This window comes from Electrophorus electricus, chromosome 7 (assembly GCF_041902795.1).
Source record: "Electrophorus electricus isolate QZ-2024a chromosome 7, ASM4190279v1, whole genome shotgun sequence".
NCBI classification, from domain to species: Eukaryota; Metazoa; Chordata; class Actinopteri; order Gymnotiformes; family Gymnotidae; genus Electrophorus; species Electrophorus electricus.
In genome coordinates this window covers 13,386,525-13,414,253 of record NC_137503.1, presented here as the reverse complement: position 1 = coordinate 13,414,253, position 27,729 = coordinate 13,386,525, and the positions used below count along the sequence as shown (strand labels likewise).

At 38.0% G+C, this 27,729-nt stretch overlaps 2 protein-coding genes across 7 annotated transcripts in view; one reads left to right on the top strand and one right to left on the bottom strand.

The window, feature by feature from the left end:
• Window positions 1–14,337, bottom strand: part of slc12a5a (solute carrier family 12 member 5a) — a 113,172-nt gene extending 98,835 nt beyond the window's left edge. For both annotated transcript variants that reach the window (XM_027000666.3, XM_035524458.2), the window contains exon 1: window positions 13,929–14,337. In XM_027000666.3, coding sequence (XP_026856467.2) covers window positions 13,929–14,091 — 163 coding nt within the window. In that variant the 5' untranslated portion in view covers window positions 14,092–14,337. The remainder of the gene's footprint in view (window positions 1–13,928) is intronic.
• Window positions 14,338–22,880: 8,543 nt separating this feature from the next.
• nat8l2 (N-acetyltransferase 8-like 2) lies at window positions 22,881–25,914 on the top strand. Of its 5 annotated transcripts, none has more exons than XM_081718539.1 (4): window positions 22,881–23,167; window positions 23,430–23,517; window positions 23,665–23,733; window positions 24,140–25,911. In XM_081718539.1, coding segments are annotated over exons 3-4 (687 nt in total). In that variant the 5' UTR covers window positions 22,881–23,167; window positions 23,430–23,517; window positions 23,665–23,732; the 3' UTR covers window positions 24,826–25,911. The 5 variants fall into 5 exon arrangements, with proteins under 5 accessions (XP_081574665.1, XP_081574666.1, XP_026856490.2 ...); XM_081718540.1 differs by having other exon boundaries at window positions 23,430–23,524; XM_027000689.3 differs by lacking the exon at window positions 23,430–23,517.
• Window positions 25,915–27,729: the final 1,815 nt, after the last annotated feature.

The following is a 27,729-nucleotide window of genomic DNA, read 5'->3' as shown; positions in this document are numbered from 1 at the left end:
CTCTGTCCTCTCCAGGCTGGGTGTGACTGGCTCTAAATGGAAATGGTTCCAGTCCTCTCTGGAGGGACGGTCCCATCAGGTAACATGGACAGGATCCACATCAATCCAATCCATGTAGACTCTCCAACGGTGTGGACAACCAATTGTTGTTCTCAACTCAAGTTTCAAATCTGACCCGATCTTGCAGATTTCTCGTTGTAACATACGAAAGGATTTGGCCCTTTGCTGTCTCTTATCATCTCAAAGTTTTACTACTGCAATTCGATACTTGCTGGTCTTCCTCTAAGAGCCATCAGACCTCTGCAACTTGTCCAGAATGCAGCAGCATGACTAGTGTTCAATCTTCACATATCACTCTGCTACTGCGTTCCCTTCATTGGCTTCTGGTAGCTGCCTGCATCAGATTTAATCCCCCACAGACTAAGGGCATTTTCTTTGTTTTTGCAAATTTTCTTAAATTCACTTTAAAGGTTCTTATTTATAACATGACACCCATATGTTTCATATCAAAGTTCTGGCCAATCTCAGCTCTCTTCCTAATGAGGTGCCATTTGACCTATAGCACTGCACAAAGAATTAATATGGCCATAATGCTGAAAATTTGAGGTTCAATTTTAGAAATTTTAGAAAATCATATTTCATGTGAAAACATACCTTTACTCATGTGAACCAACTGTTATGGTGTTTGAAATAAGTAAGTTTACCAACATGCGGTGAATTTCACAAAAGCGGTGAAATATATTAATAGCATTATTTTATTAATATATTTCACCGCTTTTGTGAAATTCACCACACACACACACACACACACACACACACACACACACAACTTTCACGCAAAAAAGTAGTAAATTAAAGTAAATTAATGGATGGTCAATTTTGTCAAACAAGAATCATGTAGTTTAGTAGCAGACATCATGCCTAAATGTGACCTAGCTATCCAAGTCCACTATTATAGCGATATTGTAAAATAACATTCATTTAGTCGTTGATCTCTTTTATTTTCGTATTCTTCTTCATCAAAGGAATCAAACCCTTCAGACTCTAAAGCTCAGTTACTTTCATCACTACTTTCCGAAATCGCTGCAACTTCAGCTGCTGTACACTTGTTGCACAACATTTTAGCAAGCTGGCTAGCTAGATGACACACAAATTCATCAATCACACACGGTGAGATGGATAAGACCTGAGTGACACAAACACGTGAATCACATGGTGAGAGGCAGATGTTGTGTATCTTAACCTATAATCTAACCTCTATATCTAAACTTGCATAGGCTCTTTATTCTTACTACCGACAAAATTAAAAGGGCAGACTCTACATATTCAGGAAATTTAAAATGTTTGAACCAAATTTCTACACTGTCTTATCACAAAGATAAATAATATTTGCGAAACATTGAAAAATGACGTGCCAGTGCATCTGTTGACCTCTAACTTAAAACTTTGATGGTTGCATACAAAGCCAAAATGGACCAGCCCCTCCATACATGATGTCAATATTTAAAGCCCAATGCATACCTCAGATACGTCGACCGTCAAGCATGGCTCGGCTTGAAACAACTATAAGTCTCATGGAAGACAAGCATCGAGACTATTCTCTGTCCTGGCTCCCAGATGGTGGAATGAACTTCCACTGGCTGTCTGGACAGCAGAGTCTCTTGCAGTCTTCAAATGCAGACTGAAGACTTATCAATTTGTGAAATATTTAGAATGACCATTGATTCTGCACCTGTTGGGTAACCAAAACTCTAGCACTTAGCTACTTTGATATAGTTTTACTGCACTTATCGTTGTCTGAGCTTATACTTACTTTGCACCTCTAGGCATCAGCCTGTAACAACAGTATTCTTTCAACAGTATTCTAGTTCAGTGGTATCTTGAGCTCTAGCCTACTGTACTGGCTAGGATACATTCCAAAGTATGGCAAAGAACTTTTGTAAGTCACTCTAGATAAACGCGTCTGCTAAATGCCAAAAATATATAAATGTAAATAATGAATGCACAACACAGAGCTGTGCACCTGGCATGGGCTTGGCAACATCACCACTGGACACTTAATGACTGGAAAATAATAGCCTTGCCTGCCAAGTGGCAATTCCAATGCCAATATGTGCCTTTCTGCCGAGTTACACCCATCATTCTGATGGGATTGGCCTCTTCCAACTGGACAATGTGCCAAGTTGACGAAGAGGACAAGATAAAGCATGCATAATTCCCAAATCTTACCAAGGGACCGACAGTGACCCAGCGAGATTTGCAGATCTGTAGACACTTGGCAATGATGCCTGAGCAGGTCTTGTACAGAAACACTATGCACTTGGTCTAAACAAGCAAGGTCTTTGAGGAAGTCCATAGGTGTATTCCACTAGCCTGTCACTTTTGAAAGTTGCGCTATATGGACTGTGAAGTTGAAGAATTAATATTAATTGTTTCCATCTTAAATCTGACAACAACAAAAAGATAAAATAACTTTAAAGTGATGGCATGGTGATGAGTATAATTATTTTAGACAAACTAACACTAAACTCAAAAGACAACAGACAAAGTAATCAAACCGTTCCTTACACATACTTCAATGAAAGTCCAGAAAAAACTTTTTCTTTAAAGAAAATAAGTGCCTACTGTGTTGTGGTATTTAACTGTGAATCTGGGGGGATTCATGAAAAGGGAGCAGACATGTATCTAGCACACATAGGTGAGTGTGAATATGCACTTCTCTTTATCTTAGTTCTAACGCCAGATTACATTAAAGCATTTTCCTTGAGTTGGCTTCCAATACACACAACTATTTAAAACAAATGACACAATAGAAAACAAAAGCATAGTGAAAGTGTGACAAGGCAGAGAAATTCTTGCAGATAAAAATGAGATGCAGGTTTAATCAGAACAGTATAATCTAAAACGAAGTCAAAACACAGGCAAGGGTCAGAACCAGTAGGATAAAGCCAGGGATCAAGCCAGGGTACTGAATAAATAATTGTCATTTCACTAATTTCACCTGAGCACAGTTATAGCCAAGATAGTCTTCCGTGTTAATGAATAAAAGAAAGTAATATAAAACACAACAATATATAAGAACAATAGCTATACACTTTTATACAGTTATTTTTCAGTAAACATTCTAGTTGTACTAATTTTGCCGAAGACATCCATGAATCAAACCAGTCTTCCTCAACTTGCTTTACCTAAATTGAGAAGGCAATCAACTTATTAATAACTGTTACAAATGCCATTATACACATTCTACAGTACAAAGATATTGGAAAGGCATCATAATTTCAAAAGGTGCATGACGTAGCAAGACATATAGAAAGAAGGCAGTATAAGCTGATATAGAGAAAGTACATGACAATTCAACAGTAATGACAACTATTTGGATCCTACCCATGATTTAAGCACAATTCTGAAGTGTTATGCATCACAAGCTATCATAATGAGGCAATGCACAATTTCTTGTTTATGTTGAACCTTAGCTCAAAACAGTTAAATATTTAAGTCTGGATAATACGACCGTATTAAGTGCATTATCGAAATTATTCAAGTTTGGTATCCTCATGCTGTACTTGAAGATCTGCATGCTTTTCAGAAGGTTATAATCCAATATCTTTCCCACAATGTAGAGTTTTAACAAGCATTGCAAATCTAACCACTCTAGAATGAGAGTCTATTCTTAAATTCCAAGAGGGGTGTTTTATAGCTTTTAGGTTTTCAGGAGAATTCAGGGATCTGATAATGTGGTAGAGCTCAGATATGATGAGGCCATGTGTGTTCTGCTTCTTAAAAGTTGGTCATCTAGGATGGGTGTTGTAAGGTTATTTCAAGGTGAAAGTGCAGTCAATAAAGGGGGGGGGGGGACTACCATTCTCCACTACAACACACACAAACACCCCCCCCCCACACACACACACACCCTAATAAAGTGACTGTTGAGTTACACCTTACTAGTACTGGGTTGGACTCCCTTTTGCCTTCAGAACTGCCTTAATTCTTTGTGCCATAGATTCAACAAGGTGCTGGGTGTTTTTGGTCCATAATGACATGATGGCTTCAGTTGCTGCAGATTTATAAGTTGAACATCTTTAATGCAAATTTCCCATTTCAAAACATCCCACAAATACAAAGCAAATCGAGTCCACAGGTTCATTCCCTCATTGGTCAATTTTGACCCCTCTGTACCCGAGATGTACTACAAAGTTTGTAGGGAATATCCTGCAATAAAAAGGCTGATAAAAGTGGCTCTTTTTGTCTGAACTACAAATTTTAGAAATTGCTTAACAAATCTTACTGTTACGATGTGTATAGCAATGAAAAAGCCTCTAGCATGTCTGGAACACAACAGCATATCACACAGTTAAAAGAAAAATATGTTTGTTATGAAACCTTTGGTCATTTCTAACAAAAAGAAAATAGGTGAAAGTATTTTATGAGAATTTACATATAACTTATGTATGCATACTTATATGTAAATGATACTTTGAATCCAAAGATTTGTTTGGTACAATAGAAATTTGACTTGGGACAGTGAAATTTGTTTGTTAGAGATTGTGTCCAGTCAGTGTGAATTTAATTCAAGACCAGATTCATTTGTTTCTATCCATGGGCGTATTTTGTCTATTAGCATGGCTAACATTAACCAAAAACAGGGCATGGATATAAAGTTAACCAAAGCTATTTTGAAAAAACAGAAAAATAGCTAGCTAGATTGCTAGCTACATATATTACCTTCTCTTTAGTAATGTCTATTGCAGAGAGCAAACAAACATGAATGAAAGTGATGTTCTTGTGTCTCACTGCTGCAAATCAGATCATTTGAGCCTTATTAGCCATCTCATCTAACTGCTGTCCCTAGCCTTTTTCTCTAAGTGGGAAACCTAAAAAATCTTGTCCCATGGTTGTTGTTGCTTGTTCGGTCCTGTAACTTATTTTTGCAGCTTTTTACACATCACAAACATACCATTTCTCCAATACAATGAAGCGACTGTAGAGAAAATGTTGACTAAATAACAGACAGCATTGACCAAGAAATACCTCCAAAATGGAAATTAAATCTACAGTGCTGTCAACATGAACATTAGCCTGCAAATGCAAATGTTTAGTCATCAACTATAAATTATATTTTTATATTATTTTTTAAATGATATTTTTCACTTGGTAATTTAAATTCTCTTTTTTTCTGTTCTGTTATTTTTCATTTGGCTAACGTTTGGTTTGTTTCATCACGCGTAGGCTATTGATCCAGTACTGATGTAAAACTAGTTGTTTTTTTTCAGGGCAACAAAAAGGCGCACGTGGTTTTAATATTCACATTAAAGTCATCTTACTAACAGTATTGCCAATAAAAATAGAAAATGCTCTCAGAATGTCTCTGTGAGGCATACCTATGAAAAAATACTTTAATTACTGTATTGGGACATTTTGACAAAGGAGTGAAGCAGAAGTGAGATAACACAAATGGACTGAATGACAACAAAAGAGCAAAAACAAAAGGGGGTGGACCAAGGGCAAAATTTAATAAAACAAAACAGGGAAAAGGTGAACGGATGATTGTGGGCTTAAATAAGGATAATAAGGTAAAACAGGGTTCAGATGTATGTAATGATCAAAAAGTGAGTGATTGGGAATGTGGAAGTGAATCAGTGATGCGATTGGTAGATAATGTCATGACTGACGGGTTGGAATCGACTGATTGGCTGTGTGTGTGTTTCTCTGGGTGGGCTGGAGCATGAAAAGAATCTTTTGTTATCTCTTGCCATAATGGAGACATTACAAATTCTAATCTATAGGAAAAATAATGTAATATGCAAATTTATAATAATGTAAATGTTGACACATACAGACAAACACAAATGTGAAATAACACGCAGAGGAGAGAGAGTATGTGTGTGTGTGTTAAGCAAGGATAAAGGAGACCTTGAGCCGACAGAGGTGACCTTTGAGGCCATGGATGTATGATGGATAATAAATGTCAGTGGTGAGGGCTCACAGCCAACTTGCTCTGATGGATTAATGAACTACAACAAACACACACACACACACACACACACACACACACACACACACACACACACACACACACTTCCAAACATGAATGTGTGGATGAAAAAGTAGTAGGGTTTTGCATTGGTTGGCTAAGAATTTTTGCTAGTGTTTACTTTTTTAAATGAAACAAAAAATGGTACAAAGGTTGTAGATAATGTCGGTATTAGAATGTCTTACTCATTGCTAGTGCAAGTTTTGTCCATGTCTGACAGTTATTGTGTCTTGCTGACCATCATGAGGTTTGGTCAAAGCCTGTCTTTTCCAGTCATCATAGCCTTCTGCTGCATTTGTATACTCAAAAGTGTATTATCTCATTTACAGGCTGCAGCCTCACCAAACTGATAATAAATGATGCTCAACAAAATTCTGACAATTAATCTGCCAGAGCCTCATGACTGCTGAGATTGAAGTCCCAAATTGCTTCCATTTTGTGTGTGATTGGACAGTTGGTCAAGAGAGCACTAAAAACTGCAGTCACCTTTCTGACACTATTCAGCTGTTGAACTGTGGGAGATGTAATACCTCCTATAATGATAAAGTATGTAATGGAGAGGGAGAGTGAAGTATGGTGTCAGCAGGTGAAGCTCCTTTGGTTTGATATTAGCCTTGATGTACACCCCGATCTGATTTAGGGAGAACAGTGTTATGTGCTCTGCTGGGTTCCTGAGCTTTAGCCACTTGAAGCTTCCATGCTGCTGCGAAGATTAGTATTGGGGCGTCGGGTTTTTTCATTGCTTCCTTTACCTTTTCATTCAATTCACTACCACTCCATTTTCACAAGGAGCACAGGCAGGGAGAAGAGAGAGAGAGAGGTGTTAACTTCATACTGCTGTAATGTTATGTTAGATATTGGTATTGTTGTACCATGGAGGGCATTATATGGGCATTATATGCGTAAATGTATGTTTGGAAGACATGACTCAAAAGGCAATCAACAGGATTTCACCTTCAGCTCTTCTCAAAGTCACTGTTTACTAAATTAAAATGTTTTGCTGTGGACCGCACTCCTCTCTGATCCCTCATTTAGCTAAGCATTAAAACCAAATGAAAGCATTAATATTAATTGCATACATAAAACACAGCTGTCTCCTCTCTCCTGTCCTTGGAAATGACTGAATACCACTGTTGCCCCTCTGGAAAAATATGGCCTGCATCTCAATCTCTGAGATCTGTCCTGCAACCAGATTTTGAAGCTTCCATTCAATCTGCCATAGGTTATGCAAAGCTGTCTAGATCAAATGGGACTTCACTGGGAAATGAAGCAGCCTGGAATTTGATTCCAGGTTGGAATCAGGTTGATTGGTTGGAGTCAATACTAATAGCAGAAATTTGCCACAAACACTACTGCATTATGTGAGTAGTAGACTTTGATATCTTTTGACATTTGTTACAATAATAACCAACTGAAAAACAGTCAAGAACATCACAGTAACAGGCAAACACTGGGAGCCCATCGTCCTGAAGAGCAGAATCCACCATGAAAAATGGGAGGCCGTTCTGTGCCAGCAGCACAGAACATATGGGATTTGCACTGATCTAACCTTGGAGACGATGATGAAATTATTTGCAATGCAGAGTTCATCTTGGCAGACTTGAATTCTGCTGTACTGCAATGAGATCAAAATGATCAGATCTAAAAACCAATGCATGTGAGTCTGTCTGTTTTACAGAACCATATCAGCAACACACTATCTTAGGCCAGTGTTTTAAAAAAACCAACCAAACAAAAAAAGGCTCAATAATATATTAAATACCAGTGGGGTTTTTTTTGGGGGGGGGGGGGGGGTTAGCAACATGTTTAACACATTCATTATTAAGTGGAGTGAGGAAATTAAAATTTTGCATGAGACTGAACAAAATGCTGGCATTATTCATCAGTACCAATGCACCAATGGATGGAGTTGAGTGTTTTGAGCACATTTGGTTTGCAGTTGATTTCTGCACGGGAGCTCGTGAGGACATCCTTTATTCTGGTAGAAGAGTGGAAATAATTTTTTTCTTTGAGGTTCATGCCGGTGCTTCTCTTCGCCCCCTCTTTTCTCGCACACACACTGTTACATAACAGGCATGTGATGGCTTTACTTCATGATGATGGTATGCCCCACCCCCTCACTGTTCCTACCCCTGATACCCAGTGGAAAGAGAAAGAGAGTAAGGGAGACCGAAAGAGAGTCTTAATGATTTGCTGTAGTCACTAAACAGGGCCCAAGAGCAATTCTGCAGAGCATAGCTGCCCTCTGCTGTTGCGTTAAGTACTATGGAGGCTGCTTACACCATGCATTCAGTGTATTACCAGCCTGCAGTCCAATAAAGCTTCTCTTAATGGCAGCATATGTCCAACAAGCAAAGCACACGATTTGAGGATTTTATGCAAATATGACACCAGCACAACAGCTTTGTTTAATATCCCTTCATTTATATACTCTTTCCTGATTGCAGGCAAGCAAATGTATCACTTTTAACAATATAAATTGTATCAAAGCAGCTTAACATAAGCACCCAATGAACAGCCAAAGAGGAAAGATGCAAGACATTCTGCAACCCTCACACTTGATTTTTTTTGTAGCGTTGACTCCAACTGCCCTAAAAATTTGCAGATTAGATTTGACCAACTTAGCTTTACTGAGTTTGTGCTGAGTAAAACTTGCAGTGTAAAACTGGGATAAACTCATGGTGTAACCCCTTCTGAACAGCCACTCATTGAATATTGTGTCCATCTAATGACACCAGGAGTAGCTAAGTGCTGCTAACCACAGAAGGCATATTAATTTTGCAATTTAAAAAAGTTTCTCTCCGAGTGTACCTTGAGGACCCGAGTGTGCATACTAGAATTTCCATGACTATTGGGGTTAACAAGTACTCAAGTACACAAGATTTGTGTGGAAATTTAGACTGGCAAGCAAACTACACTGATAATGGAACAAAGCAACTGCTACACTACAGCACTTGGTCTAGGTATACTATATTACATTTGATCAGAACCACTTCTTCATTTGCAGAGGACTGCATTTGTTTAATGAAGTTACAGTGTTTGTGAATGATCTGCCATCAAGATCAATATGTTCAGTGTGTGAGGGTACAACGTAGGATAAATGTGCGCCGTGTACCATTTGCACTATATTGAGACCAATTACTTCTCTTGTTCTGCTACATGATGGTTAGCTTGCTTATTATTTCTAGAGTGATTATAAAACAGCCAGGAACAATGGTAGCCAGCAGCACAGGGACATGCTCCATTTCTTAAACCAGAAGGGTGAACGATAGAACACTATTCACAGTATAACCGTTCACTTAGAAAAGGATCAGGTCACAAGTGGGTTTAAGGCATTAATACTGTATGAATTAAATGATTCTCATCACAGAACAGGGAAAATAATGCATGTGCTAGAAGCTGTCAAATCAACTGACTAATGTGTGACATGAATCAAAGTCTGTTCTAATTAGGTTAAAATGGGTCAAATTTAAAAGCACTTATTAAAGAGATTGAGGCTATGCCAGGTGAGTGCCTTCAAAAGATAAGGAGAGGAAAAAGAGATACAAAAAAAGAGAGAGAGAAAGAATTGAAGAGAACACACAAACCACATAAAGTCAATAGACATATTCTTCTTAGCACTCTCTCAGTCCCACAGGATTATTGGTCAACACATTTTTACTCCTCTGAAAGAGGCTGATAGCATTGTGTGACTAAGTGTTACCTAGGCTAATAGACAATACCCTAGGCTTAACACATCCAACACCTGACAGCCATTGTACTAAAATACAATTCTACCCACTTCATTTATGTCTAAATAGAGCTTAATCATCATGAATAAAAAAAACAAATCACCCCATAAGCTATTATGAAGAATCAATGGTGTAGTCAGTCATTTATTGGGGGTGAGAAGCAATCAACATCCCCCAACAAACTAATGACCTCCATTGTATTCTGAGGATAATTGACTTGGAACTTTTATGCAAATGAGGTCAAGCAGAGGAGCCAGTGATAAAGGTGCAGGCTTCTAGCATAAACAAAACATTAGCCAAAACAATGGCGCTGCTTTGGCTGCATACCCTGCGCTCAGCAGCCATTTTAGGAGCATGAAATGCAATGTCTCACATGTAGATACTACTGCAGTGAATTGAGGAAATTAAGCGTACATGAAGAATAGTGAGGTAAACTGGCAAATTACTGACCTGAGCACATGGACCACTTTCATTTTTAACAATAACAAAAAATGAAACAGTTGGAGAAACACTTTTCTGGGACCTCCAGAGCTGAGCTGTGACTCAAGCTTAGGCAAGGCTAGAAGTCTGGGTGTGGGTGGAGAGGGGTTGCACTGCTACATGGTGGTGTTCACTCCTAATCAGTCCTTCCACCCTCCTATGCATCATCACTAAGGTTTATGTTAACAGCAATAGTCTATGCTATTCACCATACACCCACAATTTGCATTACCAGTGCTTTTGGTGCTGACTCACTTGTCAGCAGGCACTATGGATCAAAACCATTAACCAAATGGTTTAACTCAATCCGCTACCCCAATCTGCTGAGTCAAATAAACTGAATACATTTTATTCACTCCAGTTGTACAAAATGAGAAAAAAATAACTGCAAGGTGTTCAATAGTGCTGCTTTACACACAACTTCCATACAGGATGAGGACGAAGAGCAGTATGTGTGCAATATGTGTTGTGGTCTATTGTCCATCAGTAGCCTTGATTAAAAATCTACTGAAGTATAACTGAGAGCATTCTTCAATTTCCTTTGATGCATGTTTTTCAGTCACACACAACTAGTCTGCATGCAGTGATGGAATGCATTGAAATTTAGGAACAGTAACAGTAATAGTCTGTAAAAGCTAAAGAAGACATTGAAAATACTTTTTTTTCCAGACACAACTTGCTTGTTTTTATGTTATTGTATTAGCTAGCTAAGCATACTACTTTCATCCTGCATTATGTGAAGCTAACATAATACCTAGGTAGCTTTGTGATACAGATCTGTCTCACTACACTAATGCTCCGAGGGATGGTTTTCCACAGATAAAGCTCGTGTCTGGAGAACCAGCCTTCACCGTTTTAAGTGGGCTTACCAAAACAAACATTGTTCTTTACATTTTTTTATGCCAACTTTTGATCCTAACAGAGTTTGTCTTTCCAAATTTTAATTTTCTTCTACTGTCATTCCTCAGTCTGTCCAGAAAAAAATCAAGAGTTTCTACATGGAGTAAGAAGGCCAGTCTCTAAGTGACTGCAGATGCAAATCTAGTAGATGAAACCTCCATTTGTTTAGACATGGTCGCACTACAACCCCTACATGAAATCTTCAAACCTGGCTGATGATGAATGTTAGCAAATGTTTTTTGTTTTTTGTTTTTTTTGATTAAAAGGGATTTTTACACATTGTTTTCTAATGAATTCCGTTATAACTTAATTTTTAACATGAATACTCTTTTTAAAAATTGTATTTTAATGTTTTATATAATAATTCTTATGGACAAATTTACAAGTTGATGTGATTAATAACAACATATATAACTAACACATTAGTTAGCATAAGCTAGCTTTGGCAGAGGTTATGAATTGTGCTAAGGTGCCTTTATCTTTCAGTGCTGTGTTTATTTTCATGATTTGATGTATTTAGTCACTGTAGCTTTCATTTTGTTTTAATATAGGTATTTGTAAAAAGCCTTGCAAGCCATAATTGCTTTTGCTTTGTGAAGCCAAAACAATATAATAGCATTTATGCATTTTTTAATTTGTTTGTTTATTGTTTAGATGTATTCTGGTATAGTTAATGTTTAGTAGGGCATGACATTTGTTTCATACAAATGTATGTAATCTCCAATTATGTTCATGGTCTTTACAAAACACAAAAAAAGGATGGAGAAAATGACACTTTATCTCTTGTTGGTCATTGCTGAGACTCCACCATATTATTTACATATGCAATGAGTAGAATCAGGAAGTGTAAACAGGACTATTTATTGAACTGCACCTTTGCAGCATTGCAACAAGGTAAAAGCTGCAGCAGGAGCCAAGCATTTGCTTATACTCGGCTCCTTCAAAATGTACATGGTGATCTCATCTTCTTTGATCGATGTAAACAAGATCAACAATACTGTGAGAAATAACACTGTCACCTTGAGTGCATCAAGGGCTTTTTGCTCTCATATAAAGCAAGAATTTTTTAAGTCACTGGGCAGAGATATTCAGCTGTACTGGCTCACAAGGCATGAACACAGTCTTTGTGCTACTGCTTTTCTGTACACACAAGCACAGATCCAGCAGCAGTCTAAGTCAGAACTCCTGAGAGCATGAAAATGGATAATCCTTTTTGACTCTCACTTACAAAGGAGGTCCTATTTTCAAAGTGATTTAGGGACAAAACAGAGGCATTAAAACCTTATTTGACAGCGTGATTATTGTGAATACAGCTATTTTTGTTTTATCGTTATCATTTCTCCTCTTTACACCAAACCATGCATGCCACCAATCACAGAACAAATGGTAGCTGTTGCCATGGAAACGTTGTTGGAGCTTGAATTGGAGACAAGAGCTTCTCCAAGGCTACCCAGTCTCTAAGCGACTACAGGTGCGCACCTTGTAAAAATCTCCTTCATTTGTAGAGATGTGAAGGCACTGCAGTTCCTACTTGGAGCCTTCAAGCCTGGTTGATGATAAATGAGAACAGGGACAGTGGATTTGTATGGTGAGCCAAGAAAAGTGCTAAGGAGACATTAGACACTTTGTGACATATACTACATTACTCTCTGCAATATGGAAGAGCAGAGACTACACTAATTAGAAAGGGAGGCTACCATTGCAAGAGTACATCCATTATGAAGTCACAACTACAATGATAAGTTCTGATTGAGAAAATAGGAGTTCCATCATGTGAGAATCATCATGTGAAGGCAAACATGGTTGACTATACACAGTTCCTGTGATGTAAATGTGAATATTCACCGAGATATCTTGCTAAATGATTTATGCTACCTCAAGTGACATAATTAGTCTGTCACCCACCCCACTGGGCACATTTAGGATAAGCATGAGATCTGAAAAATAAAATGGTCTCCATTCATGAAGTATTACATCATCTAAGATGTCAAACTATAATAATTAGGCACAAAGCAATTGTTCCCCCAGGCTTCCCTGAATTTGACAGGTTATGTGAGGGTCATGCAAGCTGACAAAGATACTTTATGTGCTTAAAGTCATGACCTTGGGACATTTAACAGTATCAACTTTTATAGAAGGTCATGTGTCTAAATAGAAAATGTGTGCCTCATTGTGTATCGATCAGTCATTGTGTACAGTTAGCTTAGGAACCAAATACAATTTTGACTGAAGCTCATCCAATGACAGATTGATAAGGATCAGGATTGATATTTGGTAAATGTATTCTGGATCTGGCTATTAATTCTGAAGATGTCTAACATCAGCACATTAGAGTTAACTCACTCATGTACATGCTAAATTAACCACTTATGAGCACTAGCAGGCTAATTCTAAGAACATAACATTAATGTTGTAAGTAGTACCCATGCATGACTCATATTGTACTTAAAACATGTTTGAGTGTAAATAACCGGTTTAATGTAATCAATTCAGTTTTAGAGACTAGACTGACAGGAATAAAACCTTGTAGAGATAGGACTCATGCTTCTTTTTCACCTGGCCAAAATGTTTTTATTTCAGTTTGGGTTTTTCATTATAGTATTAGGCTGACCTATTGTTCAAGAATTATTCAGTACACCTGTAGATGCAGAAGTCACACTTAGTGATAGGGTATCACTTAAAATTCCAGTCACACGTACGCCACGCACTAACAATCGATTAGAAACCTCTTGAGAACACTTCAGATTGCTCGATTACAGGTGTCCGAACAGTCAACATCCTACCTTTCACCGTGTCCTCTGAAAGGTTTGAGGCGCCTTCTTTGTCCGATGAGCTTGGAATGGGTTCGTCACCCTCAAAGAGCTGGTTTACTTCTCCCTGGATGTCAGACACGCCGCGCTCGCTGTCGCCCTTAGAAAAAGCGGTCACCGTAAATCTCTGGCTCATGTTGTCGCCGGCGCCCTGAAACGGTCTGCAACGCGACGCTGTTTGTCTGTCTGTCTTGTTGGCGATGCTCGGTGGAGGAATTCACTGGTGATGCAGATACAGATGTGAGCAGCCACAAACAGCGGTGCACTAAATGACAGTAACAAACTATTTATATGTCTGGGAAAAAAACTCATTCACTAGGCTACTAGAATAAAACGTGTTTTATTTTTAGCTACGTCTCCGGATTCAAGACGTGGCCTTTTTGTTCGTATGAGATCTTGAATGAGTTGCAACCAGCTCATCAACCGGTGTCTGTGGCCAGTTTTACATCCGGGTCCTAGTGCCTACAAGAATGCCTACAATATGCAAGCAACGTACGAAAGTACTAACTCAGACTCACACATGAATTTATATGAAGAACTAAATGGAAACAAACAACAAATCTGGAAAATAATTAGCAAAGGTAGTGTCATATATATATATATATATATATATATATATATATATATATATATATATATATATATATATATATATATATATATATATACATTAACGTAGCCCATATTTATAATTATTTCCATATATGGATCTGTTTCTATATGGGCGTAACTTTGCTTTGATAAGTACTGGAGATATGAATGCGGACCGTGGTGAATTGAGTTGCATGCAGCTCAGCGGTCCCTCACATTCGCATTGCCTTTAAGAAATCGCATTTTCTGGTACGCGCGTTCACTGACAAGAAATCAGCGCTGAGCCTGAAAGGTAGCGATTCACGAAAGGTTTTTTGGGTCGCGTTTGTCAAGCCTGTTGAGGTTGAACAATACAAGTATTAACACTATGATTAGTGTTAGCATTATGGTTGTTTTAGTTCAATTATTTTCTGTTTATTTTGATTTAAAGTAATTTAAAGTCAGTTGTGGCATGTTTATTATCTCGGCATCGTCTGACAAAATATAAGCCAGCAAACAAGCTTTTTGTGTTAAAAGCCTAAATCACGTACCAGTGCTTAATAGCTGAAAAGTAATATAACTGTGGTTGGTGGCTTCTAATTTTTTGTGCTTAGAGCTGGAGCTCTCTGTGGGCATTTGTTTATTTATACAATATAATACAAATATGGTAATAGAACGTTGAATTGGTTATGAATAATGCAGTTAGCCATATTGCATGTCTAAACGTAAATGGACAGCAAGGGAGTGGCTTTCTAGCATGACCAGAATCAGTAATTGTACCAATCCTGGGCCATTTATTAAATTGATTCCCCTTATGGCAGTACACTTATAAAAAAGTAATAGGGACAAGTTCCCAGTGTCCCAAGTGTAAATTAATCTTGTGTCTGTATGTATTTCATGTCAATGTATGTATTTTGCATTGATATATATTGGATTTTTGCTGTTTTTACACGCACACACACACACACACACACACACACACACACAAACACTGCAGCATCGGTGATGAAGGACCAGGAAACACAGTTAGTTTCCCCCCTGACTAGCGGGGGAAAATAGGAGACGTTAAGAAGAAAATATGACACAGATGGTAGTTCTAACTAAATAAATTGTTGAGAGGCACATGGCATTCTAGATGTCCTTCTCGTGCTCCTCTCTGCTTTCTCCACTAGCCCACTCCCCTAGTCCAGTGGCAGGTACCACACAGCCCAGCCCAAGGTTAGGCCATCTCGGCAACCAAAACAACCTGAACGTAGTCTTTAAATCACACAGGTGCATGTCACTCATGCTGCAGCCTGATCGGTGTTGTGTTGTGAGATACTCCAACACTTTGCTCAACCTCTTAGCCTGTTTCAGTCTCTATCCCCAGGGGCCAGTAAGGGGTGAGCCATTCCCTATGTACTACAACCTCCTTCATAAAATGGGCCCTCCCATGGTGACTGAAGCTTGAGGAAGCTTTCTTTCCTGTGGCAAGAGTTAAACAGCCACATTCGCATCCTGGATAAAAGTAGATGCCCCTGCCAGCGTGGGATGTATGCTTGTTTTTGATGAATGTCAGCATCATTCTGGTGATCTAGTACGTGGCATGGAGGTAGTGCCGGAGTTCCTCAGAAAACACCACTCCATGCTTGGAGCTGGGTGGCAAGTGTCTGAGTGAAACACTCCATGAGTCCATTGCTCTGTAGATGAAGCTGTGTGGTCTGATTCTTCTACATGCCCAACTGGTTGGGCAGACTGGTTGCATGGTGGTGGGAATAGGGCCCAGGACATCCACTGTGACTGTTAGGTGAGACCCAAAAGCACCTTGTAGCTTGGAAGGTGTATATCTGCCATGTCCCTCATTGTCCCTCTCTTGCTGGTCACCGTGGCCTCCCTTGCCAACTTCCCCATCTAGCCACCTCGCTGTTGGCTGGTTAGACCTGTTGGGCAGAGAACAGGTCCCGTGTTCATTGCCCCATGGCCCTTCCCTCTTTCGTCTGTTCTTCTGACTAATGGGGGGATATAGGGAGAGGTTAAGTAGAAGATAAACACAACACAGACAGTAGACATTTCTAAACACTAATTAAAATAAATAAATAATAGTAATAATACATTTTATTTATAAAGTACCTTTCAGGGTACTCAAAGACACTTTACAGCACAAGAACACATAAAAACTAAGAAAATTAAAGTAAGAGTTACAGTAAGAAAATGGCAGTACAAAACACAACTATAATAAAATAACAAAGCAGTGGGGCAATGAAAATAAGATTTACAGATGAGGAAAAGCAGTCTGAAAGAGAAAAGCTTTTAAATGCTTCTTGAAGGTGGATAGTGGTGGGCAGAGATTGAGATGCAAGGGGATGGAGTTCCACAGCTTTAGGTCAACAATTCTAAAAGATCTATCATCATACATACATAATTTGGCAGGAGGAACAGACAGCAAATGAGCATCAGCAGACAGTAGCGACCGTGAAGGAATGTGTTAAGGAATGTGAGCGGTAATCCGAAGCCAGACCATGTAAATACTTAAAAAGCAGAAGCAAGATTTGGTACTGTATGTGATAATGGATATGAGAGTCAGTGTAGGTTTTTTAACTTGGCGGGGTGTGTGTGTGTGTGTGTGTGTGTTATATTTTACCATGACCAAATGTGCGTGAAAACACTTGCTACTGAATTCTGCACATATTGGAGCTTCTTGAGAAGATTAGCAGGGAGCCAAACCAGTATTGAGTTGCAGTAATCCAGTCTGGATGTAATAAAAGCATAAATTAGAGTTTCAGCTACTTAATCAGGGAGTGAGGGATGCAGTGTGGTGATATTTTTTAAGGTGGAAGACGGCAATTTTGGTGATGTTATTAATGTGAGCCTTGGGAGAGTGTAGAGTCTATGATAATACCAAGTTTTCAAACTTGAGTCACAGAGGACATGATAAAATCCAGGATAGATAGAGTGGGTTGACCATTTTTCTTGAGGAATGGAAGGGTATACTATAAGAATGACTTCAGATGTACTGCTATTTAGTTTAAGGAAGTTCAAAGAAATTTAATGTCAACCAGGCAGCTTATTAGTGTATCAGAGGGCTTGGTGCAGATGTAGATTTGAGCATTATCTGCCTAACAGTGAAACAGAAGACAATGCTGTCAGATAATATCGCCAAGTGGAAGCAAATAGATTATGAAAAGAAAATGGCCCAGAACTGAACCATGGGGTTCACCATGAGTGAGAGTAGAAGGATCTGACCTGAAGCTGCCAAGCGTGATGAATTGTTGCCTGTCAGTGAGATATGACCTAAACCAAGCATTTGCTGTGTCCGTGACACCCGTGCAGGTCTCTAGCCTATGCAACAACATATGACAGACTGTATCAAACACTGCAGTAAGACCCAGGACAAGAAGTATGTTCACTAGACCAGCACTGGCTTCCAACAACAGATCATTCATGACCTTTACGAGAGCAGTTTCAGTGGTGTGATATACTCTGAATCCAGACTAAAACTGCTCAGAAAGATTGTTGGTGGTATAATCTGCCCCGTTTTGTCGGTGTTGTGCTGAATTCAGTACCTCACTGAGAGTCATTCCCTTGTCAGGAGCGCATGCAGTAAGACTTTCATTTGAAAGCAAATGCATTCCTTTTTTATATTAGGACAATATCGATCAAAAGAATGATGTATAGCACATTTCAGTCAACACTGATGGAAATTGTTGACTGACAGAGTAGAACTGAATCTTGCGGTAGGTTACAACTTTCAGTCAAAAGCGGAGGTAATCCCTGTCTATTTTAGTTCTATACTGTTCAAAAATTAGTTTCAGTCAACAAAGAGTATTTTATTTCAGCATTTCATAACCAACATAAAAAATCCACACATTATGGAGTTACATACATGAAACATATACAGGAAATATAAACTGGTTATTCGTGTCTATATGGCTAAAATAAGATAATATAGCTAATATAATTTTGAGCTGGGGTCAAGAGAATGAAAGTTACAATGGTATGCTTTTTATGACAGTGTCACCTCTTAATTCTGACTACAGCGGAAATCCATCTGTGAAAGTGATTTTAAAAATGATATATTCTGGAACAATAGTAATCATACAAACACATGTAATTTTAACAATTAAAATCAGCATCAACCTAAAGCATTCTAGCACCATCCTTTTTTTATTTGCAAGCTGGACACAAGTATTCTTTATTGACTGGAGGCTTCTAGACACAGTCATGGTGGTACCATCTCTCACAAAAGTCACAGCCTCTGCAAATAAATAAATAAACTTGGATATTACTATCATTGTTTACATTTCTAGTCCAATGTCTTATTATTCCTCCTTAGATAAAAAAAAAAATGATGCAGTGTGCTTTATCGATAATGGTGAATGGTGATTTTGTGATAAACCCAAAAAATGATTTATGTAAAGCCATTATAAATGCATTCTTAGTTAATACTTGTTTGCTACAGCAAAGCCCTGCAACTACTAGTCCTCTCACACCCAAAAAGTAAACCATGAGGTTAACAGCAAAAAAAATGATATTGGAAAGTAGATAAATGTTTTTCTGAACTATGAACTATCTGGGTTCAATCTATCTTTACCTGGGACTGTTGTAAGTTATTATATAATATGAATGAATATCCCTGAGTGGCATAGCTTAAGTTGCAGTTTCAAGTTTTCCGCAATTGCACTTTGAACTGCTATGAACTGTGCATTATGTCCCGTTTCATTTTCTCACATTCCTTTAAAACTAGCAAACATTCAGGACTCATTTTTATGGACTTGTTCCTTTGGTACATTTAGAGCTGTTTGAGAGAGAGGACTGATTCAAAACAAAGGACCAATACAATAATATCAAGGAAGGAACATTAAAAGTAAGCTTTAAAATGCTTAAAATACACTTCTGTCAGGATAGACTAGTGAGGACGAGAAATTTTCTTTTGTAGTTTGTATCAAATGGGAAATATGCTTAATCTGTTAATATCAGATACAACCTTAACTATGTTTACATCATAAATGTATTCGCAGTCATTGAGAGATAAAAGGATTTCTTGAATTATGTAAATTTGCATGGCTTTTTCTCATCAAATGATTGAAATATTAATTCATGAATCCCTCCCTCTTTGAGGTTTCAAAGAGGATTACACAGTGTAGCAGAGGGATACAAATAGCTGCATAAAGTTTATAGGGTTTGTTTTGTAGTGACAATAATACTCATTTAAAAGAGATTATCTGATCTGTAGTGTGTGTTGTTCTCTGATTGAACAATGATTTCTTTTTCATTCACTGGGAATGAGTGACTGGGTGCAAAGTTTGGATGTTTTTATGTTTACTGTTTTATAATAATTTCTATGAAGTAAAACCAAGGAAATATTACCAGCCTTGATTGAACAATACATTCTATTCTGTTCTATTCTGAAGCAAGAAATGTCATTTGGTTGCAAGAAATGTAATATAAACACAGCTAATATAAAATATTCTCCTTAAGGAGCAATTATGTGTATACACTCACCAGACTTTATTGGAGTCACCTTGCAGGTGAACAGTTCATGCCCCAATTATTGACATGTGGAAAAAAAAAAAAACCTGCTGTAGCCTTTGTGCGTGGTAGGTCATTCTCATCTTAGCAGTGCCGCTGACAGATTTTAAAACTCCAGCTTGCTGTCAGTCATGGCCATGCCAGTGCCAGTGATTTCTCCACCAGTCAGCAGTAGATCTGTGGTCAGATACTGGCCAGTGAAAAACTGGTTCAAACCAGATGGTTGACACATTGTGGATGCTAACAAATGGTTATCGCCTGGAAAAGATAGCAGCGGGCAGAAGGCCTCAGGTTAGACCGAGGAATCAATGGAGGGGTCTCCTGAGAGATTACTTAACTACTTCACTGTGGAGGGATTACATGTATTGCATGTATACACTGACCAGCTTCAGTAATATAAGTAAAATATAAGTAGTTGCTTTAGAGAAATTAATAAGCTTGGTTACAAAACTCTCATCAACATGGTGAAAAGTGGAAAGGCGGTTAACAACTGAGGGGCAAGACAGAGTGAGATCTAAGGGCCCAGAAGAAATCTGAACATTTGAGTAAATGTTGCTAACCTTCTCATTAAAAAAAGACAAGACATCATTACAAAGGACTGTTGAAGGGGTTAAAGGGAAAGCTTATTAATTTAGAAAAGAAGGCTCTTGGATAACTACAGCAGTTGGTAATATTGTTCAAGTGAAAGTCTGTCTTCGCCTTTTGCTGCACAGTTTTGTAAAACAGAATGTGTTCTTTATAAGCAATTGCTTGAACTGTCAGGTTAGTTTTCTTACTAAGGTGCTCCATCCACTTGCTTTGAATAATCTGAGCTCTGAGGTAAACCATAGGGCAGGGTGACAAAAGGTCACAACTCATGTTCAAAGAGGAACATGCTGGTTAAGTATAATTGAGACATTATCAGTGTAATGATTGATCAGAGTCACAGGTGATGTTAATGACTGTGGGAAAATGAACTGGTTGAGGGTGTTCATAAAAGCAGAAGGACTGACATTGCTAATATTTCCAAAAGTGATATATGAGGAGTGTGTATGCTTGTGGAGTGGTAAGGCAGCCCAAATAAAAATGATCCATTGCCAGAGATGTGAAAATCAGCAACATGCACATTAGAAGGTGAGGCATGAGGAGTAGTACAAATAAGGTCAAGGATATGTTGCTTAAATTGAGTGGAAGAGGCTACATGTTGGGTTAGATCAAAGCAGTGCAACAGGTTGAGAAAATCAGCAGAGTGAACACATATGGCATCAATATAAATATTCCAATCACCTAGCACCAGAGGTGGGTAGTGACGTGCTACATTTACTCTGTTACGTTTACTTAAGTAACGTTTTGAAAATATTATTATACTTTTAAGAGCTGCTTTAAAAGAGGATAATTTATACTCTTATTCGAGTACACTTACAAAGTCAAAAATATACTTTTACTCCGTTATATTCGTCAACGTTCCTTGTACGTTTCGCCACAACCTGTCAAGTGTGTGAGGGTTAATGAAATTCCTAAAGATGATCACTGAACAGCAGACCGATATAATGAACAGGGGTCAGACCCATTTTCCAGCGTGGGACTCAAATGATCGCATTTATGAATAGTAGCTTGCGGTATGTCGTTGCACACATATTTGTGTGTGAAATCGGTGCTCTTTCCTAATGTGCATTATTACCATAAAGGTAAAATGTGGTCCGGTATCAATAATATGCAGAAAAAATGGATGTCTAGCTAGCTACGTTGCTATAAACTACCTGCAGCAGAAAAATAAATACATAAGCTGAACTGAACTCATGGGCTGTAGGAATGCAAGCCCCATAGAGGCATACTTTCGAGATTATAAAGATTACAAAGATTTTGAGGTTATACAATTTGAGGTTTGTTATTGACATATGTTGCTATATCTGTTGATCACATGCAAGCGCTGTTAGCTAGGCAGTGTAGGATATCTAGCGACACATTCGATCTGACTAATCGGTCGACAAATTGCAAGTTCAATATAACGAACAGCAGGCTGTCTAATAAGTGAACTTGTTGAACAGCTCGGAATATTCCCAGAAATTGTACTAAACTAAGTGGTCACCAAATCCAATATGATGTTTGTGACTTATGTTGTATGCGCAATATTTAGCCGAAAAACGTCATATCTTAAACAACACTAGAACTAAGTGGGACAAAGACCCAAAGAAAAATAACTTGTGTGTTTTTGCATGCTCACTCCAAATACGTTTTCTAAATTTCTCTATCAAATGTATGATTCCCCCCCCCCCCAACATTGTATTTACGTCTACATGTATGGCATTTGGCGTACATCTTGCTACCAAAGTTCTTTTAGCTGTCTATTTGGATATGAGAACTAGTTTACTACCGATTACACTCACATATGTATGGCAGGCTTATAGAAAATCGGTACCAAGGAAAGCGGAACCCCTACATATTGGCATACTATTTCTGTAGGCAAAAATATTGGCGAAATTCATACGCCTGTACAAGACTACATATTTTAACTATAATAAGCGGTTTGTTTACGATTAAGTAATATACGTATTGTAAAATTCACTTAAAATAATGCCTGAGAAACATCTTTAAAACAGATTTGAATTTAGCCTAAAAAGAACTGTGTGGCCAAATACGATTTAAATATGGAAATAATCCAGAATTGCTGTTTTAATTACAATTAATCTAAATTGTCAGATTTTAAAAACCTTAAACCTCCACGCTCTTATCGAACTAAAACAATATTGTGCTCTTAAACTCCATGGTGTCACAATGTACTCTTTTGCAAAAAGACAACATCTATGGTAGGGGGCAGTAAAAGAGAGGTAAAAGGACTTGAACTGAAGAGAAGAAGAAAATCTTCAGTTAAATGAACCCGAGTGGCTCCAGTATTTCTTAACCTGGGACCTATTATTATATAATATGCATGAGTGGCGTAGTTGCGGTTTCGCGCTTTTCCGAAATTGCACTTTGAATTGCTATAAATTGTGTATTATATCTCGTTTCATTTTCTCACATTCTCTTCAAATGGCTAACATTCAGGCCTCGATTTTAAGGGCTTGTTCTTTTGGTACAGTTTGGGCTGTTTGAGTGAGAGAGAGGACTGAACCAAAACCAAGGACCGATACAATATCAAGGAAGGAACATTAAAAGTAAGCTTTAAAATGCGTAAAATACAAAGAGAGACTACTGAATGCGAAGCATTTTCTTTTATAGGTTGTATCAAATATGAAATATGCTTAATCTGTTGATATCGGATACAACTTTAACCATATTTACATCACACTGGTATTCGCAGTCGCTGACAGACAAATGGGTTTATTGAAATATGTAAATTAGCATGTTTTTTTTTAATAATCAAATGATTGAAATCAGAAAATTTGAGCAATTGTTGTTTAACTTTCTCATTTAAAGAAAGCCAAGAAGTCATTACAAAGGACGGTGGAAGGACTTAAAGGGAAGCGGAAGAGCATTACAGTGTAGCAGAGGGATACAAATAGCTGTATAAAGTTTGTTTTGGCTTTGTAGCAACAATACTGTGCACTTAAAAAGATTATCTGATCATTATGTGTGTACTGACATGCTATGATTTCTTGTCCCAGTGCATGTAGTGATTAGGAAATTGATTTTATGGACTTGTTCTCTTTAGAGCTGTTTGAGAGAGGACTGAACCAAAAGAAAGGATCGATACAATAATATCAAGGAAGAAACATTAAAAGTAAGCTTTTAAAATGCTTAAAACACTCCTGTCAGGAGAGAATACAGAGGGCAAGAAATTCTTTTGTAGTTTGTATCAAATGGGGAAATATGGTTAATCTTTTGATATTGGATACAACCTTAACCATGTTTACAACACAAATGTATTCACATTTGCTGGGAGACAAACAGGTTTATTAAGTTATGGAATATGGCTTTTTTTTCCCCCTCATCAAATGATTTGAAATATGAATTCATTAATCCCTTGCTCTTTGAGGTTTCAAAGGGAATTACAGTCTAGCAGAGAGATACAAACAGAATAGTTTATAGGGTTGGTTTTGTAGTGACAATAATACTGTGCATTTAAAAGAGATCATCTGAACTTTAGTGTGCTGTTCTCTAATCTGCTATAATTTCTTGTGTCCCAGTGCATATAGTGATTAGGAAATTCAAGCCATCAGACTGTGAAGCTGTCCGCACAATATTTCAAGATGGAATCCAGGAGCACATCAGGCCCGCATTCATCTATGCCATTTCCCAGCCACTCCACATTTTTGTGACACTGTGGTTTTTCACCATGGGTTATATACTGGGTGGAGAATCTGTTTTCATGGCTCTGCTGGCAGGAGGTTCCTGGGTCAGCTTGATTTATTACTGCAGCTATGAGCTCTATGCTGGTTTTGTCCGGCTAAAACTGTGCACAGACATGCGGGACATCACTGGCCACTATCTCCATAATCCAGACAATTGCTTCTGGGTTGCTGAGGCAGAAGTCAATGGAAGACCTCAGCTCATAGGTATGGTGGCTGTGGAGGGCAAAAAAGTACCAGATGGTAACAGGCAAAAGACTGGGGAACTTTTCAGAATGATCGTATCATCAGCATGTCGTCGAACAGGGCTCGGCTTGCGTTTGTATAAAAAGGCCGAGGACTTTTGTAAAGAGCGAGGGTTCTCAAAGATTGTACTTAACACTAGCTCCATTCAGACATCAGCTATAGCACTTTACATTAAAATGGGTTTTATACATGTTCAGACTCACACACGCAGTGAAGCTCCCTCATGGGTGATCAAAATGACCAGAATTACAATTCTGAAGATGGAGAAACTGCTATAAATCTTTACACACTCTTTAGAGATTTTTTTTTAGTTGGTTTTTATTTAATCAAAGGAAATACTTGGGAAAAATAAAGTATTCATGCACAAGGCAATTATCACAGTAAACAAACTGGACTCAAAAGTCAGTTTTTTAACAATACATGAAATGAGGATACTTTATCCTTAATATTTTTAAAAGTATATTTTGTACAAATATTGTCGTGGTAGAACATATTTTAATTCCCTTAACCAGTATGCTAAGCTTAGAACACTCTGAGTAGAAATGTATAGTGCGGATAGATGGATAGTTGTGAAAAAATATGCTTACATACAGGAAAACCAAGCAATCTGTACATGTTTTTAAAATTTCTTTACCAATGGCAATCTACATACAAATTAATTCACTGTAAGTACACAAACATGATTGGTCATTTCTGCACCATGTGTCTGTTTCTTCTCCTTTTGCTAGTCCAAAGAGCTCAAACAAAGCAAACTATGATGTCTTGCACCCTAGAGTATAATTGTTTCTCTGTTTTTGAAAATTTAAGGGCCAAGCAAAGTTTATAGGGTTTTATTAGGATATTTCTACCATTATTATTTTAAATTTATTCACATGGAAGTTAATTGTTAACCATTTTGGTGAAATAATTTTAAATCACAATGATATGTTTTCATATAACTGTCTGAATTTGTGTTCACTTGGTATAAGTGACTGGGTACAAAGTCTAGATGTTTTTTGCTTGTTTTATATTAACTTTTATAGGAGGTAAAACTAGGGAAATATTACCAGACATGATAGGACAATAAAGTTTTGTTCTGTTATAGAATATAACAGAACAGAGCAAGAAATGTTATTTGGTTGTAAAAATGTAATGTAAAAAAATTCTCCTTATGGAGCAATTACATGTATTGCATGTATACACTCACCAGCCTCTTCATTAGTCATTCCCCATTTATTGCCATGTGGAAAAAATAAAAAACACTTGTAGATTTTGTGTATGGTAGGTCATTCTCAACTTAGCAGTTCTGCTGACACATCTAAAAAAAAACTCCACCTTGCTGTCAGTCATGGCCATGCCCATGTCAGTGATTTTCTCCACCAGTCAGCAGTAGTTCTTTGGTCAGACAATGACCAGTGAAGAACAGGGTCGACTCAGATGGCTGACACATTGTGGATGATGACAATTGGTTATCACCTGGAAAAGATACCATGCTATCTCCAGGTTTGGAGTGAGGATCTACTCCAACTGGTAGAAGGCCTCAAGTTAGACCTAGGAACCAATAGAGGGATCTCCTGAGGGATTACTCACCTACTGCACTGTGGAGGGATTACATCTCCCGAACGTCTGGGGTTCCCCCAGGAAGAGCTGAAGGAAGTGACTGAGGACGGACACTTCTGCTTGCCCTCTTGCCACCACATCCATGAAATGGATTAAGCAGAGAAGAATAAGATGAGGTGAGAACAAATAGGTTATATTCTGTAATTGTTCACTAACGGAATCCAGCAAGTGGTCATTGTGTGGTCATTGTGAGGATACAGAAAAGGAGAGTCACTGCAGAGACAAATATGTAGCAACTATAATGTGTATGGTCCAAAATCTCAAAAATGTTTTTCACACCTTGTGGAAACCATGCTACAAAGAACTAGACCTCATCTGAGAGCAAAAGCGGGTCCTACCTCATATTAATAAGGTGATCCTAATAAAGGGACCAGTAAGTGTATGTATATGTTTGTCATTATTTTTTACCACAAAATAAATGACGTGCAATATACAATACTTTACAAAAATACAAATCTTTAATGCTACACAATTTTAGGCAAGCACTAGGGGGAGATATAATTTAGCCCAACCTTGTTCTAGTATATTAATAAAAAACTAAAGAACAAAAAAACTAAAAAAAACCACTTAGCAGTGTTTTTCTTGGGAGGATTCTATAGGGACTTTCTTTCATGGATTTTTGTCACGTTACGGCCCCTCCCCCCAAACGTCTCAGTGTGTGTCCATCCGTATGGCCACGCCCTACCTGTTTCACGCCTGATCCTTATTGTGTGTCGTTAGTATGCATGTAAAGAAGTCTTGTGTCTGAGTAGCGGTGTTGGCGATGTTTAAACCCGGTTAGCATGTTGTCTTTTGTGTCACAATAAACGTTGGCTGTGTGTAACACGACTCGTCGTCGCATCCTGCTTTACCTCCTCGCGTCACAATTTTGGTTAGTACTTGGTTTCACTATAACATAACATTATTTGATTTTCCTGACATTTACCGTTCAGATTTAAATGTGAAGCAGGTGTGATCTTGTCTTTTACCATCATGGTGCTGCTTCTGGGCTCATGATGCGGTTCTCCATATGCGACTGAGAGTATTATAAGTGAATAGTTGCATACGCTGTATGGAGGATACCACTCACCACTCTTAACTATGGTTTCCATAGTTATGAAATGTTAGAAGGAATATATTGTAATACCCTGGCATAAGAAACAGTGTGCATATATCATATCCTGTCACCTTACATACTAAGGTAGCAATATTCATTGTGTCTTCTGGAATGCTTTATCAGTCTGTCTCATTGCAATGAGTAGACATGGATCCCTGCTCGGTGGCCCTAAGCAAAAATGATTATGGATGAAATATGCTTATAATCAAATTATAATGCATCTTACATGAAATATTAATGCCTGAATAATGGCACACACTCTTCCGTCTTTAAGGTAGCAGACATCAACTTTTGTTTTCCATAAACAAATCTTCATTTCACCTTCAATAAAGTGTATGTAAAGGACATTGTACAACTTTTTTAAGACTGAGCCCAGCTATTTGGGTATGATAAATACTGTAGAAGCTTTCTTAAGGAGTGTCAACTTGCTGATTTTTTTTATAGCTCAAACCAAACAGGAGGAAACCACGATGAAGTCATTTATGAT